This window comes from Chenopodium album, chromosome 12, assembly GCF_948465745.1.
Source record: "Chenopodium album chromosome 12, dcCheAlbu1.1, whole genome shotgun sequence".
NCBI lineage: Eukaryota > Viridiplantae > Streptophyta > Magnoliopsida > Caryophyllales > Amaranthaceae > Chenopodium > Chenopodium album.
In genome coordinates, this window is record NC_137845.1 from 29,422,166 (window position 1) to 29,441,743 (window position 19,578).

The following is a 19,578-nucleotide window of genomic DNA, read 5'->3' on the forward strand; positions in this document are numbered from 1 at the left end:
CACTTCGCTGAGTTTAGCCTCATGTTATATTTTCTTAATCTCTAAAAGAATTTCCTTAAGGCTATTTGGTGCCCTAGACGATCCTTTGATTTTACAATCATATCGTCCACATATACCTCAACCTCTTTATGCATCATGTCATGGAGTAAAGCAGTCGCTGCTTTTTAGTAAGTGGCACCCGCGTTTTTCAACCCGAATGGGATCACCGTGTAATATTAAGTGCCCCAAGGTGTTATGAAGGTAGTCTTTTCCATGTCTTCTTCAGCCATGAGAATCTGGTTATATTCTGCGTATCCATCCATAAACGAGATAAGCGCGTGATTCGCTGTATTATCTACTAAATGTCGATGTGTGGTAAAAGGAAGTCATCCTTTGACTTTCCTTATTTAGATCTCTGTAGTCGACACATTTGCGACCTATTCGGGGTATTTGGATACCTTGATAAAACCTACAGTTATTTGCTTTTGCACTTCTTCTTTTATTTTAAGAGCCACGTCGAGTTTCATTCGACGTAACTTTTGTTTTACAGGTTTCATTCCTGGGATTAGTGGTATAGTGTGTTGAGAAATTTCTCTATTTATTCCTGGCATATCTTCATAAGACCAAGCGAAAACATCGATAAATTCTTTTAGTAGATCTATTAAATAGATTTTTCCTCTTGATTAAGGGTTAAACCAATTTTAACTTCTCTTTTAATAGTTGGATCTTTTGAAATATTAACCGTTTCGGTGTCTTCAATTACTAGTGTTTTATTTTCAAGTGTTTCCACTACTTTAATTATTTCTTTATCGTTTTCATTGTTAGCAAAGCAATGCTCATCATCTTGGGTGAGAGAATGACACGAGAAGTAAGCGGAAGAAGACATGCTATTAAATTCTGAAATTACTACATCGAAAAGAGATACGTCCATTGGGACTTGACCATTGACTATCCTAGGAGTAGGTTCTAAACTAAAAGGGATAGAATGAGACACAACTATAAAAGGCTTAGAAGACTCGACTACAGAAGACTTGAATTCAAACTCAGACTCAGACTCATATGACTTAAACTCATCGAACATTGTTCCTTGTCCTGTGGTGATGGAGATTCTTCTTCCACTCGGCATAGTCACCTTCACAGTCTTTTACCATCCCTGAACTAATCCTTCTGCCGGAGTAATGAGCTTCTTGGTATCAAAGTTTTCACTTTGTAATACCGTTTGGATAAGCGCAGAATTATCGTCAATACGCTCAGGCTCATTTTTCTCGTACCCAAAGAGGAGACCCATAACGTTGAAGTCGAAGCATGAGGGTGCTTGCTCCTTGTAGATGGGAGTTGAGATCTCATCTAAGAAATTATAGTCCAAGAATATCTTGAACCCTAGTTGTCTTATCCCATCTTTGACAAACGGTTCGGGGAATTCGTGGCATGGATAATCTTCACTATCTTTTATGAATTGTCCATTCAGAGTGAGGGGGTATTGATCCATTGGAATAGCCTTTTTTTTGTGCGAGCATTTCTCCGTGCATTGAGCTTTTCCCGGGCTCGCTTATAGTCTTCCGGAATCGGTTCGAAACCAAGTCCAAAAGTATCTAATTTAGGGAGGCCAGACAGTCCCATTTGCTTCGCTTTTTCTTTCTTCTTTCCTAGGGTCATTCCAAGAAAGTGTCCTTGTTTTCTGAGAATACCATTGACTATCATGTTTGAATGGAGGTCGTACCGAAGAAGGGTCCTTTCATCTTCTTCAATAAAAGAAACCTCTTCGGCATTAAAGCCCCATAAGTCTTCATCATTCTCATCGTGTTCCACATTTATGAGCGGTTTATCAATTTCTTTGATCCTCATAGGAGAAGCATCGATTGTGACAGGAACTCCTCCAACTACAGCCTTGACTTGTTGGTGAAGAGATGAAGGGACGGCATTAAGGTCGTGAAGCCAAGGGCGTCCCAACAATAGGTTAAAAGAAGCCTTAATATCTACTAATTGAAAAGTAGTAACATACTCAATGACTCCTGTCGTGACATTCATAGTAATGGTCCCAAGAGCTTGATGACGAGGGTTATCATAAGCTCTAATTCCTTGTGTTGATGGGGCCAAATCCTCATCTCTTATTCCTAACATTCTCGCGGTTCAAAGTGGGCAAACATTAATTGTCGATCCATTATCCACGAGGGTCATTGGAACGTTCATTCTTTTGCAAACAACTGTGAGGTTCAAGGCTTTATTATGCTTATCACCTTCAGGAGGTAAATCCTTGTCAGAAAAGGTGATCAAGTTGATGGGACTAGGAAGATCACTAGTAAGGAAGTTAGCCAAACCTTCAGGTGAGGTTTCTAAATCTATCCCTACTTTTGCTAAGGCATCTATCACTACGAGCCTAAGCTCGTAGGATGTAGCTAGGAGTTTTCATACATTCATTTCTACCTTAGTCTTTTTCAATTGTTGACAACATCGTTGTCTTCTATACTTAGAATAGGGACTTGTTGAGTGGTAGGAGTGAGTTGATTCGTGATGGGAAGTTGCATTCTCCCTGATCTTGTTCATCCCAAATATCATCGACTGGATAAATCGTGGAGAGTGGAGTTTCTTGTACATCTTTGAGGTAGACATCTTCATCATCGCTTTTCCAAACTCCATTGATGCTAACATCCTTTTCTAGCCAAATTTGAACTAACTTTTTCTTGTCAATCAATCCTTGGACTAGGTCCTTGAATTTGAAACAGTGTTCTATGCTATGTCCTCATGATTGATGGTATGGACAGTAGAACCTATCTGTCCTTTTCAGCGATTCAAATGGTCTTGGCTCGAGAGGTTTGATCTTCCCATTCTCGAAAAGCATTTTGAACATATTTGCATATGAAGTCCCAATAGGTGTGTATTCCTTATTATTCTTTTGGGGTGGTTCGACTACATTGAAAGAAAATGACTTTCTTTTAGTAGTCTTTGTGGGCATCATTTCTTCAATGACACGCTTGTTCTGAACCATCTTTGCATGGTCGAGGGCCTCTTGACATATGTCTATTGCCTCCCTCATTGTGTTTATGAGGATCCATACCTCCTCTTTAGTGGCAGGTTGTTCTCCTGTGGGTTAATCACTCATGGCATCAAAAAAGGTTTCCTCCTCTTCTTCGATAGCATGAGTTTCTTCAATTGGTTTGATGAGGGATGATGGATCAATATGGTTTTCCTCATCAGAAATTGCCAAGGAATCTGAAAGTGGAGCGTTATTAATACTTGGCTTCTTGCTTGCAGGAGGCAATGAAAGTTTGTTGCTATCAATCAAGTCTTGGATAGCTTCCTTCAACTTCCAGCAATTCTCAGTGAGATGGCCCCTTCCTTGGTGATATTTGCAATGTGCATTGAGGTTCCAACTAGCCGTCCTCCTTTTGACTGGTGGATCTCCGAAAGGTCCAATAGAAGTTATGAGACCCTTAGCATGAAGTCGATCAAACGCCGTGTCATAACTCATGCCAATAGGTGTGAAGTTCCTCCTAAATGGCTTCTTTTGCCCTTGATTGTTCATGGTAAGGACCTCATTCAAGTTAAAGGTGCCAACATTGTTTGAGTGGGTAGTTTTGGAAGATGAAGGATTGTCGTTTTTCTTTCCTTTCCAGCCACTGTTGGAGTTGCTAGCAGTTTTTAGTTTTGCAAGGTCGTCTTCAATATCGATTCCTATATCATAGACGGCCTTGAAAGTACTCAAGTTGCTTTGGTATTTGTGATGTTTTGAGTACTTTTCTTGGAGGTTCTTGATGAACAACCTCACAGATTCTTTTTCAGTAGGAACCTCGACCATCTTAGAAGAAGTTTCCCTCCATTTGTTGAAGAAGGAAGTAAATCCTTCATTCTCCTTTTGTTTCAACATCTCCAGTTCTCTATGGTCAGTTTCAACTTGAATGTTGCACTTGTATCTATCAATGAAAGCGTTTGTTATAGAGTCCTAAGAAGAGATCTACTGTTTCTCTAGGGAAAAGAACCATTGTTGACAAATGGTTTCTAGAGATAGGGAAAACAGCGAATGGAAAACTTTCCTATCAATCCCCTTGATATTCATTATAGTTTCGAAAGCTCTTAAATGGAAATAGGGATTGTCAGTTAGCTTGAATCTAGGGATGTCATTGGCATTGAACTTATGTGGAAGAAATTCTTTGTCCACCGACACTCCTTGTGAGCTAATTCCCTGAAACTTGTAGTCATTGGAAATTTTTCTCAAGCTTTCTTCCATACGCTCAAGCTGTTGCTGTCTAGTAGGGTCGTTAACTTGAAGAGCGAGAGTTTTGAACATCTCAGTCAAGTTAGTCATGTATTGCCTCAACTCATCAACTTCTTGTTGGGAAGCCATTAGTACAAACATTTTTCTATGTCTGATGGGTTTGTCGAAGAGTAGAACTTGAACGAAGGTGTTATCTTTGATTAACCGTCCTTCTCTTCTTGACCAAGCGCTGTAATATTAAACTAACAATTCATTTTTAATGACTCGATTCAAATTGACTTTGACTTTTATTGGTTTTAAAAGGCAAAAAAGCAAAAAATGGGGTGCATTTTTGGGAATCAAGTTTAATGGTTTAAGCAACATGGTTATGTTGGGAGGATTAATATCCGACTTACCCCCCTAAAAAAAAGTGACGGAAAACACGCACACACAAGACTCTCTATACATGGTTATAGTGAAACATACATAAAGTGGGTGCTTTAGAATAGTGAGTGAAAGTGGCATGCTTTGACACTTGTGTAAGACCATGGGACTATGTGTCTAGACTCGATTAAGGACGGAATGAGACTTCGATTAATAATAAGTTAATTAAACATACTTGGCGCGAAGACACAAACAGAAAACAAGACCATCGCGTAAACAATGAAACTGTCGCGTCGCGCCAGAGCCATCGCGGCGCGATATTGCTATCTCGTCGCGATGGACACCTGTGTGTCGCGCCACAAGCCAGACTTCCGTGTCATTATTGAAACGTCAGTCTGCACCTGTTTCCAGCGTTCTGCTTTAAAAAGGGCGAGCTTATAGTCGTGTTAAGTCATGTTTATTCAATTTTATTAAACTTTAATAATTCATTAATCAATTAATTAATTAATCAAAGTCCTATAGTCATTAATCAGTTTATTTAGACTTATACACAAGTCAAACAAACGGTTAACATAAACACATACAAGTTATGCACAAGCAAGAAATGCACAAGTAGTCAAGTAGGCATAATATGATGCAATGAGTTTGAAACCTAACCATGGCTCTAGTTCTCTAAAGTTCAAGGATTATGGTTAGTTAAAAAAAATAAGGTCCATGGTTATGTGTCTGAATGCATCGTGCAGAAGCCTTACCTTTGAAAGGATTGGCGCTATGGATGGGACCCTGCAAGTTAAACTTGTTTCCATGGTTTGGTGAATTCACAAACTCGGATGTACTCTTCGTTGCAATGAGCATTCGATTTGGTAGATGGAGCGTGAATTCCCAGAGGGTTATGGCCATATGTAGAACACATATGGGTTTTAGAAAAGAGAGAAAAACTCAATCAGGAAGTAAAATCGGCCAAACAGCGTTAGAACCGGTCAGAGCAAGAAGGCAGACGCCTGGCTCGGTATTGGAAGAACATGGTGCGAGAAAACAGGGACCATCGCGAGGAGATGGCCCCGTCGCGTCGCGATGTTGCCATCGTGTCGCGATAGAGCCATCGCACTGCGATTGGTTCTGTTCTCTCAGCGACGGTTCCTACATGCCTCAGCAGTTTTCTGTGTTCTTAGAATTTTTCGATTTTCGCAGCGTTTTTTCGATTCTAGTTGTGAAAGATATTTCCCAAATTTCCTATGTGTAAAAAGCATATGTTTATGACGCATTACGGATGGTCTATCCAATGCGGGCCTTCTTATGCTTATGCCAATAATGTCAATCAAAATTACGCACATGAATACTTAGAACTTTTCAAGTCTCATCCACTCATTCTAAATTATTGCCAAAATAAATTTTAGGAATTAAAATAGAAATCCTCCCCAGTAGAGTCGCCAAAAACTGTAGGGAATTTCAAGCATTCCACACTTGAGTCCCACTGTGATCATACACTTAAGCATGGTGGCGTCCAAAGGGAAGGAAGCTAGAGAAAAAGAGTCGCCAACAAGTTTTAGGAACTTGTAAACCGTTCACAGGGTGAATGTTACACCTCTTCACGATCCATGAGATCACTAACTCCATAGTGGTCTTGAACCATGACTGGATATTCGGGGATGAAGGTACAAATCTAACCTAAAAGAGATTGAACCTGCCCTAAATAGGCCTTTACTTTATTTTTCTCGTATTCATGTGCGCTTTCTGACTAACATAAAATCATTTGGTTAACCCTAAACCTGTTTAATCTATGTCGGTTGAATATTAATGCACAAATAAATCTATTATTGGCGATCACTTGAATTAATTAGCCTAAATAAAATTATTAATTATCTTATTAAGCGTGATTTCAAGTACAAATTCCCTTTAAACCTGCAAGAGGGGGCGTGACCAAGCAATAACAATAATATCAAGCAACATACAAATATTGATACAACAAATCATCGTCATAACAATCTCAATCTCATAAAAGCATAATAATATTAGCAAGATCATAGGCATAATACTAACAAGATTAATAACAAATCCTAGCATGTCACAAAACAATAATGATCAAAGCTTTATCCCTAACATGATACTAAAATGATAGAAGAAATAGGAAGAAACCTAAGCATGATACTAGAAACATACATGATATTAGGAATATTAGTTCACAACCTAAACACAATACTAGGAATCATAAAGACATCCTAACATGATACTAGGAATTAAAATAATCTAAGCATGCTTTCTAAAGATAAATAACAATAAAACTACTTACTTTGTTGCCTCGTATCTCTTTCTATCAAAAGAATACACACGTTAGTAACTTCAATAAAAATATTAAACAGTAAATCTAATCAAAGAATTGAAATAATATTTGGGACCAAACCCTCAGAAATTATCAACCTTTCACGTTTAGGGCGAAGGCAACTTCGAGCTTGGCTAGGTGTGTCTAAATCTCGTGATGGACGAATGTTGTATTTGAAAAAGGCTAGGCTTAGAAAGGGGGAGAAGGAATAAGCTTGTAGCTTTGAGAGAGAGAAAATAGAAAGATAATAGTTGATGATTGAAAACGGGGAAATACGACCCTATTTATAGAGAAAAACACCCGGAAACGATTAGAGAAGATTGAATTCCAATCGAAGTAAAACTGCACCCATCGCGGCGCGACAAGACCATCGCAGCGCGACAGGCCTATCGTGGCGTGATGGACCTGTCGCAGCGCGATAGTGCTGCTGGATAATTTTTGGTCATACGGAATCCTTTTTCCAATACAATTGGATAATTAGAGTCCGTACCTTATCATTTAAAATCAGATTAAATCCTTTAAAACGCTTGTTTTATTCCAACTAAAATTCTTTATCTTTTCTAAAAATATAATTATTAATCCTCATCTCTTTAGAACTTAATATAACCTTCTAGATTATTTTAGAAAATTAAAGTAATTCCTAATGACTTTAGGAATGATAATTAATGGTCCCTCCGCTTGATCATTGGGTCGCCCATAAAACGCATTTAAGATCCAATTTAATATTTAGGCCATAACTTCCTCATTATTCATCAGAATTGGGCTTATAATATATCGTTGGAAAGCTCTTTTCGAGCCCTATCCAACTATACTATTTATTGGACCTATATCATGGACCAAACTAAATTGGATTTGACATTTTCATAAATAAGGTACGAAAAGAAATATTTTTGAAAACAGAAAGAAGTATTTTTTATTAAAAACAGAGGAATCGCGAGAATCTTTCACATTTCACCTCGTTCGACCATCAAATGACATGAAAAGTACTCATCACTGGGTTTGGTTTTGGGGAGACACAATTTGGTGTCTACAGAACTGTTGCATACTCAATGTCAGAATACGTGTATTTAGCTACAGTAAGAGTAGTTAAAGAGGAAGTTTGGATCAAATTGTCCTATGACTAAAAGGACACCTTTGCCAAAACAAAGGAGCCATGGTCACATCACAATTCCAAACAAATAAATATGAGATATCACCTCGTTTATGAGATCATAGACCAGCAAGATGTCATGATCTGCAAAGTTTTATTATGAGTGAGAATATCGCTTATTTACTTATTAAACCCCTTCCACAGACTAAGGTATGAGAGTCATATTAAAGTCTTGGATTGTAGCAAGCTGTGTAATTCAAGTTGTCTCAAAACATATTACATAAGGAATACATATACTTGCAAAAGTATTTTTAAACAGAAATTTTATTTCTCTTATTTAATTATGGTTTTGGAAATGAAATAAAATGTCCAAAATAATTATGAATTGATGGGCTCATCAGGTTGATGACCTGGTGAATGAAACCCCACAGATGAATAAAATTCATATATTGTTTAAGTTCCTAATTCGAAATCATTAAAGTGGACAAAATGATTTCAATAAATGGACTAGCATGTAAGATTGATTGGATAGCGCAGTTTCATGGGCTATAAGGGCATAGTGATGCTCGATCAATCACTTGGATATGCATGAATGATGCATGATTGAACTATTGACCTAATTTGAAGTTCAAGTATAGAACTTCCGGATATATTAGTGGATTCCTTTGACATGAGTGGAACATTGATTCTATTCAATGATTGATTTAACTATGGTACATTTAAACGTCTGCCCATAACTGGAGATTATAAAGGATGTTTCCTGGTTACTTCAAAATTTGAGTGGGATCTTTGTTGCTACAAGATTAGATTGAGTCTATCTATTAAATTAGGGAATGTGTCGTGGCCGCTTGAAGAGGGAGAATTCAGAAAATACGTGGCCGCGTTCAAATGCATTACTTAGTAATTATTTGGTTTTGTAATTCGAACTCAGATTTCAAGAAACGATTTGTAGATTAATATGATCTCAACATGGGATGCAATCATATTATCAAATCAACACACATTGACTTAAGAAATTTGAATATTGCACACTTTTCTCAGACAAGTGGGAGATTGAAGGATTTATGTCTTCGTCGTGTGCAATTACTACATATATAAATGGATCAAATTATGGAGATAATTAAGTTCGTTCATTTGAGTCGTCGTTATATCATAGCTAGAGGTACTAATGACCTTTGGTCTAGTAAAATAGGCCAAAGACTAATTGGACGGATCCTATAAGGTCACACAAAGGGCCTAGATTGAGCACGAGAGGACGAGGCCCATGATGGGCCTCATCCCCTAGTATGGTTGGTCATATGGAGTGATATGGCGGGTTTTTGGGCTTCGTAACCTAGTTTAATTATAATAGGATTACATATAGACTAGGTGCCTAGGGTTTTGGATAGAACATTTCAGCGATCAGTTTGATTAAACCCTGATTAGCAAACACAAGACCAAACCCCTCTCAAACTCTCTCTCTCTCTCTCTCTCAGCACTCTCCCCCCCTCGGCGCCGGTGTTGGTGGTTCCTGGTGGTGGTGGTTTGTGGTGGTCGGTTAGTCCACTAAAGGTGGTGATCGTGGTTTTCCCTTTCACTCGACCAATCTAGTGGACGGCTCGTTCAAATCCCATGGACTAAGTAGAGGAGCAACGCTTAGGGCTCTATTCTCTCCCTAATTTTCCAGTCGAATTGCTTCGTAGAGATCACGCTTCAAAGGTATGATTATGTGTCTTGTGTGTTATGCATGCGATCTTGGGATAGGTTCTTTATGAATATGATTCATGTTTTTCCGCATTATAGTACCTATAAACTCCTACACAAACATCAAGTTGTCTCGACACACATATATCGAAGCAACCGAATCTAGCACCCACTTATCTTGAGTCACACTCTCCTTATAATTGTGAGTCAACATCAACTCCTTATAATCACCACATAAAACATTATTAGAGGAACCACCTTCATCATCCACCTTCGTTTTGCCCATCTTCCCTTGAAACTGATTCAAGGTCTTCAAATCTTCCTTTACCTTTGGACAATTAAACTGTAGATGACCCTTCTCATGACAATAATAGCACTCAATGTTGCTATAATCTCAGCTGAGATTTCGATCTACTCCTTTGGTCATCTCTCCTTACCTTGTTCCTCCCTCTCTCGAAACCCTTCACTGCGAGTGTTGATCATGGTTGTATGAGACACCTCTATCAATTTGTGTCATCATACGCTCATTCTCCCTCACAATTGTTATTGTTTCATCTAGAGTAATCTTCTCCCTTTCCACAAGCAATGTTTGCACAATCGGCCTATAGGACTTAGGTAGTGAAGCTAATAAGAAGAGGGCTTGCTCTTGATCCGGAATTTTCTCATCAGCATTCTGCAACTTGCACACTAATTGAGCAAAATTGTTGATGTGGTTTTGCAAATTTGTACCACTCCATCCTTAATTGGTACAACTCCCAGCGTAAACACAATCGGTTGGTTAATGACTTTGAAGCATAAATGCTCTGCAACTTTTCTAACAAGACCTTTGGATCTGTCTCAGTTAGAAAATTATACTTAATCTCCGAAGCAATCGCCAAACGGATCGTACGCACTACCTTCTTCTTCTTAGATTCCCACGCGGCATCATCCAAATTTGCGGGTTTTTCCTTCTCTAAAGCTTCATCTAAATTCTGTTGCACCAACATGTCTTCAATGGTGCTCTTCCATACCATAATTAAAATTGATTTTCTCTTCAAACAAGGGAATTTCAAATTTTGGTGCACTCGTGGCCATCGTACTTTATCAGTTCTTCCCCTAAGCGTTGCTCTTCCCTCTACGATGGATCTTCTAACCTCGACTCTGATACTATTTGTTGGGGACGGGGCAGTAGATAAACACAATATCGGGAAGAATAATAAAATACGGAACAACAAGAAAACAACACACAAGATTTTTACGTGGAAAACCCCTCCTCAATAAGGGGAAAAACCATGGTTCGGATCACCACGAACGAAAACAACTTTACTAGCAATAATTTCGGGAGTACAATGACCATCACTATGATTATAATATTAGATATAATGTATTCTTACGATAGTCTAAACTAGTACCCTCAACATGGTACTTACACAATCCTAAAATAACCCTCACACTAATATTGTGTTTTTCTCTCTGTCAATTCCTCCCTCACAACTAGAGCCATATATCTCCTTCTCTTTGAGATTATTGCTGCTCTACTTCTTTTTTCTAGTAAGGTTCTTCCTCACGGCAACATGCTCTACATATATAGCAATTACCAAGACTTTCCTGGCAAGCTTCAACTTTCGATTCCCACCTACTTTGGTAAGTTAATGCTTGGTAACAAAGTCAATACCTACCGTCGTATGACACCATATATAGTTCCCTTGGACTTTCATGTCCACTAAATTACTATCCCTCCGTCCCCAATATTTCGACCCTTTTGGGTTGATTTCGCGGTTATTAAGAAACTTAAATAAAAAGAAATAAAAACATATTGGAAAGATAAATGTATATGGGATTTGTAAAAAAGTAGAGATATAAAGTAATAAAAACTAGTGTTCGGCCCAGGCGTTGCTCCAGGTGTTACTTTGAGTATTTTTATCATATTTATTATCAAAGAGCTTGAAAGAATTTTTTTATTGTCGAAAATTATAATACTCGCATTACAATAACAATAATAAATAGTTTTGAATAATTTTTGCTTTTATTTCTAATTTGTATTTATATATTTATGTGCATAGAGAGAACAACATAAGCTTATAGCTTGGATGGTAATAAGTTGGTCTTCATTCAATGAGGTCTTGTGTTCAAACCTTATGGTATGCATTTTTGGTTAACCATGACATGAAACAAAAAAATGCTAGAGGTACACGTGGCATATTGAACGATGATATGGCATTATGCTGGTGCAAGAATGAGATACACGTGGCACATTGACATGAGTGTTGTTATTTGTCGCTCCCATTTTACCGGGTAACGCTCCATTTTTTTCTTGAAATTCCAATTTTATCCCTAATATATAAATACGGTTTTTTCCTTCCCGACCAACATTTCTCACTTCTTTACTTCTCTCTCTAACTCTCTTACTCTCAAACTCTCTTACTCTCTAACTCTCTAAAACAATTTTTTTTTTTTAAAAAAAAAAAAAATTCCAAAATTGTTCTTAATTTTTTAAAAAAACAACAATCATCATAAACACAAAAGAAAATGGGTGATTCGAGGCGGATTAGGCTGAGATTCGGAGGGAGGACCTTCGGCGGCGCTGGTGGCAGGGGCGTAGGCGGCGGCGGCGATGGTGGAGACGAGGTAATTTTTTTTTTTTATTTTCGGATCCCAGGAACTTCCGCCCAAAATTTCCGGAAGTTCCATGGAGGATCCGCCTGGAATTTCCGGATCCTCCATGGAACATCTGGAAATTCTGGGCGGACACTACTACATTTTAAGCCTAATGCAACGCCTAAATTCGTCGTATTAGAGCCCTCAAACCGTTGTCATAGGCCTAACGCAACGCCTCCATACCGTGGCATCCGCTGGCGTGGCATTAGCCCTAATGCAACGGCAAAATGACCTAACGCGACGGTAACACTAGTGCCGTTGTATTAGCTATATATCTAATGCAACGGCACCCTTATAGCCGTTGTATTAGCCATATTTAGCTAATACAACGATCAAATAAAGCTAACGCAACGATTAGGTAGCTAATGCGACGACCAATATTTTATGTATTGAATATATATATATATATATATATATATATATATATATATATATATATATATATATATATATATATATTTATATATTGGTAATATATAATTATTTTTTTTTGGAAACAATATAGTATATGCAAACCTAAGTATATAAGAAACTATATAATTATTGACAATTTTGAGAAATTAAATAGATATTTTATTAAATATAAAAAAATCAATAGTACATATATACAATTTCGGACTTAAACAAAAATAATGTTCGAACAACACCTATAACTAAATGTTTATTCTTCAAAAACAAAATTGTGACATTAGTTTGAGGTTGAGCAAGAACCGCCACCATAATAAACTGAAAGCCATTCTCCACATGTATACCATGGTTGATGTCATCAATTATAGTCCCTGCATAACATGTTAAGAAGAAAATTACAATTTTTCTCTAAAACATTATGCCTTGCATTAATTTTTTTACAGTCTTCAATCATTGATAAATAAGCAACATACATAATTAATATATCCCATCCAATTTTATAGAAACAACCATAACTAATATAATAGAATACAAGACATAAAATTTATACGGATCCACCAAGATACAGTTAAAATTCAGAGCATTAAAGTGAAGAAATTGGACACTATTTTAACAATAGAAAAGCATTGGTAGTGATAGAATCAAAAACATAAAAATATACTTGGACTACTCTCATAGACACTACCCAATTCATCCCTAGATTAATGACGAATAATGATGAAAGAATTTTTCTATGTACACATTATCCACACATACATACTACAATTAATCATTATACAATATATTGTTTTATCATATTCAATTGTATCATCTATGTAGGAGGAACTATTTTAAAAAAAAAAAATCTATGTAGGAGGAAAGGAGGGGAAAGAACCTCGTCGACAGTGAAAACGACAGAAAGTAATCAATAATTACCAAAAGAAAATCATTGTTATTTAGCAGACTGCAACTACTCAAATCAAGCATATATAAAACAATGAAATACTACTCATTATTTAGTTAATTGCAAGTACTCTAATGGTTAACTCCAGTATCAAACGAAAGCAAATAACATGTCAAAGGGGCCAAACTAAAATTTTGTAGTTCAATAAGTTTTTTCTACGCACTAATTAAACTCATATTATCAAAATTCAATAGAAACCCTCTAAAAATAAATTTCCATGAAATTAAATAGGATGAACCAAATCTATTTTTCATTTTTACTTTGCTCGGTAGTTTTGCAAAACCCCCAAATTGTCAAACCTTTGAATAAAAACAATTAACAATGACCACCAGCCACAAATTAAGAACTTTTAAGTATGGCAACTCTAATTATTCAATCAAAACTGACAAAAATCAAGAAAAATTAAACAAATACCCAGAATTACACATACTCCGTACTTCGCAAATTGGACAATTTCTAAACTTACCATGGTGGAAGACTGGAAGGCGACGGGTCGGCAATGTAGATGGAGGCAATAGATAATTGAATGTAGCGAAACAGATTTCAGGGCGACAAAAAATAGAAGTTGGCCATTCTCCGTCACTTGATCGTCACATCAATATGCAGAGGGTGTTCAAAATTATCTGCAATTGAACAACTTAGGGTTAATTTGTGAAACTATTAAGTGGAAATTGAAGAACAATTGAAAACAATGCTTAAAAGGAGATAATTAAGTAATTATTAAAAGCAATTGAAGAATTTGGGATTAATAAAAGCTCTAGCTAGTAGCTACTCAACAATTTGTGTAATGAGCAGATATGGGGTTTGTTTTTCTTGAAGAAGAAGAGCATAAATGGGTTGTTTTTCTTTTTTATCTTTTCTTTTATTCTTTTATTTTTAGAGATTTACATTGAGGCGGTATTTCAAAATTTTAGGAAAAAATGTGGCGGTATTTGAAAATTTTAGGAAAAATGAGGCGGAAACACTCTACCGTTGTACTAGCATTTATAGCCGTGGCATTAGACTATCTAATGTGACGGCATATTATAGCCGTTGCATAATCCGTTGCATTAGACATGTATTAGTATAAGCCATTGCATTAGGCTTATCTAATGCAACGGAAATAAAAGCGTCGTTGCATTAGATATTCTATAACCGTCGCATTTGATCAAAAATGTAGTAGTGGGAAGTGTGACATCCGCCCAGAATTTCCGGATGTTCCATGGAGGATCCGGAAATTCCAGGCGGATCCTCCAAGGAACTTCCGGAAATTTTGGGCGGAAGTTCCATTTTTTTTTTTTTTTTTTTTTTTGGCCCGTTAATAAAATTGTTAATTTTTTTTTTCGGATTTTGTTTTTTTTTTGTTATTTTGAAGTGTTATGGTGATTATTGTTGGTATTATTATTATTGTTGTTGTTATTATTGTGCTTATTATATTTTAAAAAATATGATAATTTTTATTATTTTGTTGATATTAGGTTTTTATTATTAATGTTAAGGTTATTGTTGTTGTTGTTAATTTGTTTTTTTTTTTTTTTTTGGATTTTGTTATTTTTGTTGTTATTTTGAAGTGTTATGGTTAGTATTATTATTATTGTTGTTATTATTATTGTTGATATTATTATTATTATTATTATTATTATTATTATTATTATTATTGTTATTATTGTTATTATTATTATTATTATTATTATTATTTTTGTTGTTGTTATTATTATTGTTGTTATTGTTATTATGGTTATTGTTATTACTAAAATCGGATTATTTTTTAATTTTATGTAGATCGAGGGTTCTGGTGCTCGACATGCAATATCACGACGTCTGAATGCGTCTGTTAGGAGACAGACATCTCGATCTTCACCGGTTCAGCCCGAGCAGCAGCAATACGGGTCTACTAGTGGTTGGTCGAGAGACCAACAGTCTGGTAGTAGTCGGCCCTTGTACTCTGCAAGTGGAGCACCCATATCTGACGAGGAAGACGAATGTTCGGGTAGTCATGCTGGTGACCGGGATGAAGAACAGGACCCTCAGGATTTCCATATGGTATATAGGGGTCAGTTTGGGAGATTTGTTGGTAGTGGGTCGAGTCAGCCTACTTCCAGCTCTGCAGAGGCATGGTTAGTGCAGGAACCGATGCCGGGTGGGCCTGAGGATGGGTCAGTTATCCCTAGTTTTGGCGGTCACGTGGCACGGTATATCTGGATGGAGCAGGAGCGTAGTGTTTTACGCTGTTTGAGTAGGACAAAGTTATGTTCTGACTTGTGTACTTGGCAAGGCCGTCAATCTGTGGAGGACATTGCGGAGATTGATGCTAGTTGGTTGTCTCACTTGCCCGGCCTGATGTTTAAGAGACTTGATTGGCCATTGATTTCTGCTTTTGTTGAGAGGTGGCAGCCAGATACGAACACCTTTCACATGCCATTTGGGGAGATTACGATCTTGCTGCACGACGTGTACAACATACTTGGGTTACGGGTTGCAGGCAATATGGTGTCCACTACTCCTAGCACGGACGTGTTACGGGACGAGTGCTCGGTCACCATGGATATGACTCCAGATGATCTGTCTGAGGTTTGCGGCACAAAGACCATTTGGCAGGGTAGTGGGGTGTTGACTGATAAGATTTTTGAGTCGACATTGGCGGTCGACCGGGATTTTAGTGAGCAGCTTGATGCATACTTGTGGTTAGTGCTTGGAGGTACACTGTTTGTAGACAAGAGTGGTAACCGTACGCATCCTTCCTTCCTCCATGAGCTATGTCACACGGATGTCCCTATTAACGAGTATGCTTGGGGAACAGCTGCACTGGCCTACTTGTATCGGCAACTGGGCACGGCATCACGGAAAGGTGCTGATTCGATTGCTGGTTGTCTCACGCTTCTGCAAGCGTGGATTTACGAGTACTTTCCGTGCTTTTGGCCACAGCAGGGTACCTTGACCCGGGACCTTCAAATGCCTCGTGCGTCTGCTTGGGATGTAGGAGCGGGATGTCCTAGCAAGAACCTGGAGCGCCTGTTAGCTTTTCGTACTAGAATTGATGCGCTTACTGACCGTGAGGTGAACTGGCTACCGTACGGAGCTGATCCTGCATTACGAGTGCCCCCCACTTTATTCATTGGCTGCATCCAGTACCGTAACATCATTGAGCCGTACATGCCTGATAGAGTGGTCCGCCAGCTTGGTTTCGTGCAAGGCATTCCCCGCGAGATCATCAGGCCAGAGAAGGCCAAGAGGCCGACTAACTTGAAGATGTATCGGGTAGACTTCCCGACTGAGATGACAGCTGTGATGTGGAACCGGTTTGTCCCTGGGGTATCTCAGAGTGTTGTTTTAGGTGCCCTACCCAGGCTTAGTGCTGCAGCTCCTTCGGTTGCGCCAGGTTACATGCAGTGGCTGTACAGGTTTTCTCACCCACGGGTATCTCCAGGTCCAGGAGTTACAAGCAACCTGCCTGAGCGGACTAACACTGATTACGTAAGTATTAATGCTTATTATTATATTAACAATGACTTCTATTAATTTTTGTGTTATAATATGTTATTGTTTTATTTGCAGTGGATGGGTCGGTCCATGGAGATTCACCAAAGAGCACTAGCTGAGTATCCTGAAATGTCAAGTGAGACTCGAACAATGACTGAGCAACTTGTATTTGATTGGAAGTCAAAAATGGGACTTTAGATTATTTTGATTAGATGTTCTGTTAGTGATGGTTTTATTTTTATTATGTTATGAACTTATTTGTATTTTATTTTTAAAAATGTAATGTATAAACTGGACACTTATTTTATTTTATATTTGATGTTTTGTTGCATATCATGTTAGATTAAAAGCAAATACATATAAACTGGACACTTGTGTACTTCAGGAATGTTAACACCATCACAACCAATAACCAGTGTCTTCCAGAAAGAATGAATTTGGCTGCTATACAATCCCGTCTGTGCAACTATCGATTCATGTATCTGGCAAGCACATGGAAGACCATGGGTCAGACGCATAGCACATCCACACCGTTCATGGACCTGGTAACTCAAATCCCGCATCCTTTTCGTCTCGTTATCCAGAACTTTCAAGCAATGTTGAGACACTTTGCCATTTATACGTGACAGTGGCAACTGTTTGTACATCTGGCCAATTTTAGACCTTGATGCCTCCAAGTCATTACGAATTTGTATGATGCGATTACCGATATGACAATGGACTCGGGCCCATACGGTATCCAAAGCACCTGCCAATGATTCTAATTAGTAAATTCAAATACAATTACAATTAATACAATTACGTAACAACAAGAACAACTAATAAAATAATACAACTAACCTGTGGATGATTCTAACCAAGTTTTCACTGCTGAATGTTGGCTCTCAACTCTGCAGTTGGTGGTGTTACCAAAATGAAGAACCTGGTTCGTCCAAAATTTCACAAATTTCTCCTTATGACAAAGCCAAGTTCTCTGAACATACTGAATCACTTCCGGATATTTTCCCCACCTCACTTGCATGGCAGTTAGAGCACGATCATACTCCGCCTGTGTTGTTGCATTCACGATTTTGAACCATCTCCCAGCTCTAAAACTGACACCAACCGTCTTGTTTCCAAACATCTTCGTCACCTTAGCCTCCACATCTCTGTTGATGTGCCATAGACAGAGTAAATGTGACGTCCCTGGAAAGACTTCTCTCAAAGCCGCACATAGCCCAAGATCACGGTCTGAAATAAATACAGATGGCTCTTTATCAAACCCAATCAACTCCCTTAATCTCTGCAACACCCACCGATAGCTAGCCGTGCACTCGTCGCGCATGAAAACATATCCAACTAGAAAATTCTGGTTTGTCGGTGTCACGCCTACTATCTCAAAGAAAGGCATGTTATATCGATTGGTCTTGTAAGTAGAATCCATACCTATGACATGTGGGTATGTGCGGAGTATGTTGACCATGATCGGGTGCACCATAAATGCATGTTGCAAAACGTTGTGATCATCATTCGTGAACCAGTAAATGTATTTACTCTCTCTCGCCAGATGAAGAAATTGCTGAACAACTCCTCTTCCTTCGGACATCTCCATCCTGAAGTCATTTCGGCAATTGTAAATGTGTCGGATGTTTGGATGATCATCAGGAAATTGCTCGGCAATAGTGGACATGATGTTACGGGGAGCAACCTTGGACTTTGTCATGTCCCGCATAACCTGTTTTGCACCCGGACTCAATCCGCTCACTTTACGGTGACCCTCTGGGTACACAATCATTGGGTGGTTATGTGTCCCGGTGTGATCATTTTTCGCAATGATCTTCCAACTTTCGGTGCTGACATCATAATATATCTTGATGTAGAATGGACAACCATTAGCTTTGGTTTTGGTGTCCTTCCGTATCGCGTTCTCCAAATCTCTCGGCTTGCTCCTTCGTGACTGATCACATCGCAAATACCGATACGGTCGACCATATCTGGTTTTGTTATAAGACGATTTCACCAATATAAATCCCAATTTTATGGAAACACCATCAGCCCATGTAACAGCATCGTCAAATGTAGGAAAAAACGTATCGGTGACAAAATTCCCACTATAATTCACACCGTCACCGCCTTCCTCAGATTCCATATCCTATACAAATTAAACAAAACATGCTTTATGTCAAAATAATAATAATAAAAACAACAATAATAATAATAATAATTATAATTAAAATAATAAAAATAATAAAAACAATAATAATAATAATAATAATAATAATAATAATAATAATAATAACAATACTAATAACAATACTAATAATAATAACAACAAATACAAAACAATAACAATATTAATGATAATAAAAAATTATAACAACAACTACAAAACAATTTATAAGACCATAACGTTAATTAATAAATAAATAATAATAATAATAACAATAACAATAATAATAATAATAATAATATTAATATTATATTTCTACTAATTAATAATAACA

At 37.6% G+C, this 19,578-nt stretch overlaps 1 protein-coding gene across 1 annotated transcript; it reads right to left on the bottom strand.

Annotated features, from left to right (window-relative positions):
- Window positions 1-12,876: 12,876 nt before the first annotated feature.
- LOC145571097 (protein FAR1-RELATED SEQUENCE 5-like) lies at window positions 12,877-18,764 on the bottom strand. Its single transcript, XM_081630183.1, has 3 exons — window positions 17,936-18,764; window positions 17,718-17,843; window positions 12,877-13,064 (listed from the first exon to the last, which is right to left on the bottom strand). The coding sequence occupies exons 1-3, from the start codon at window positions 18,762-18,764 to the stop codon at window positions 12,877-12,879; spliced, it is 1,143 nt and encodes a 380-aa protein (XP_081486309.1).
- Between the last annotated feature and the right edge of the window lie 814 nt (window positions 18,765-19,578).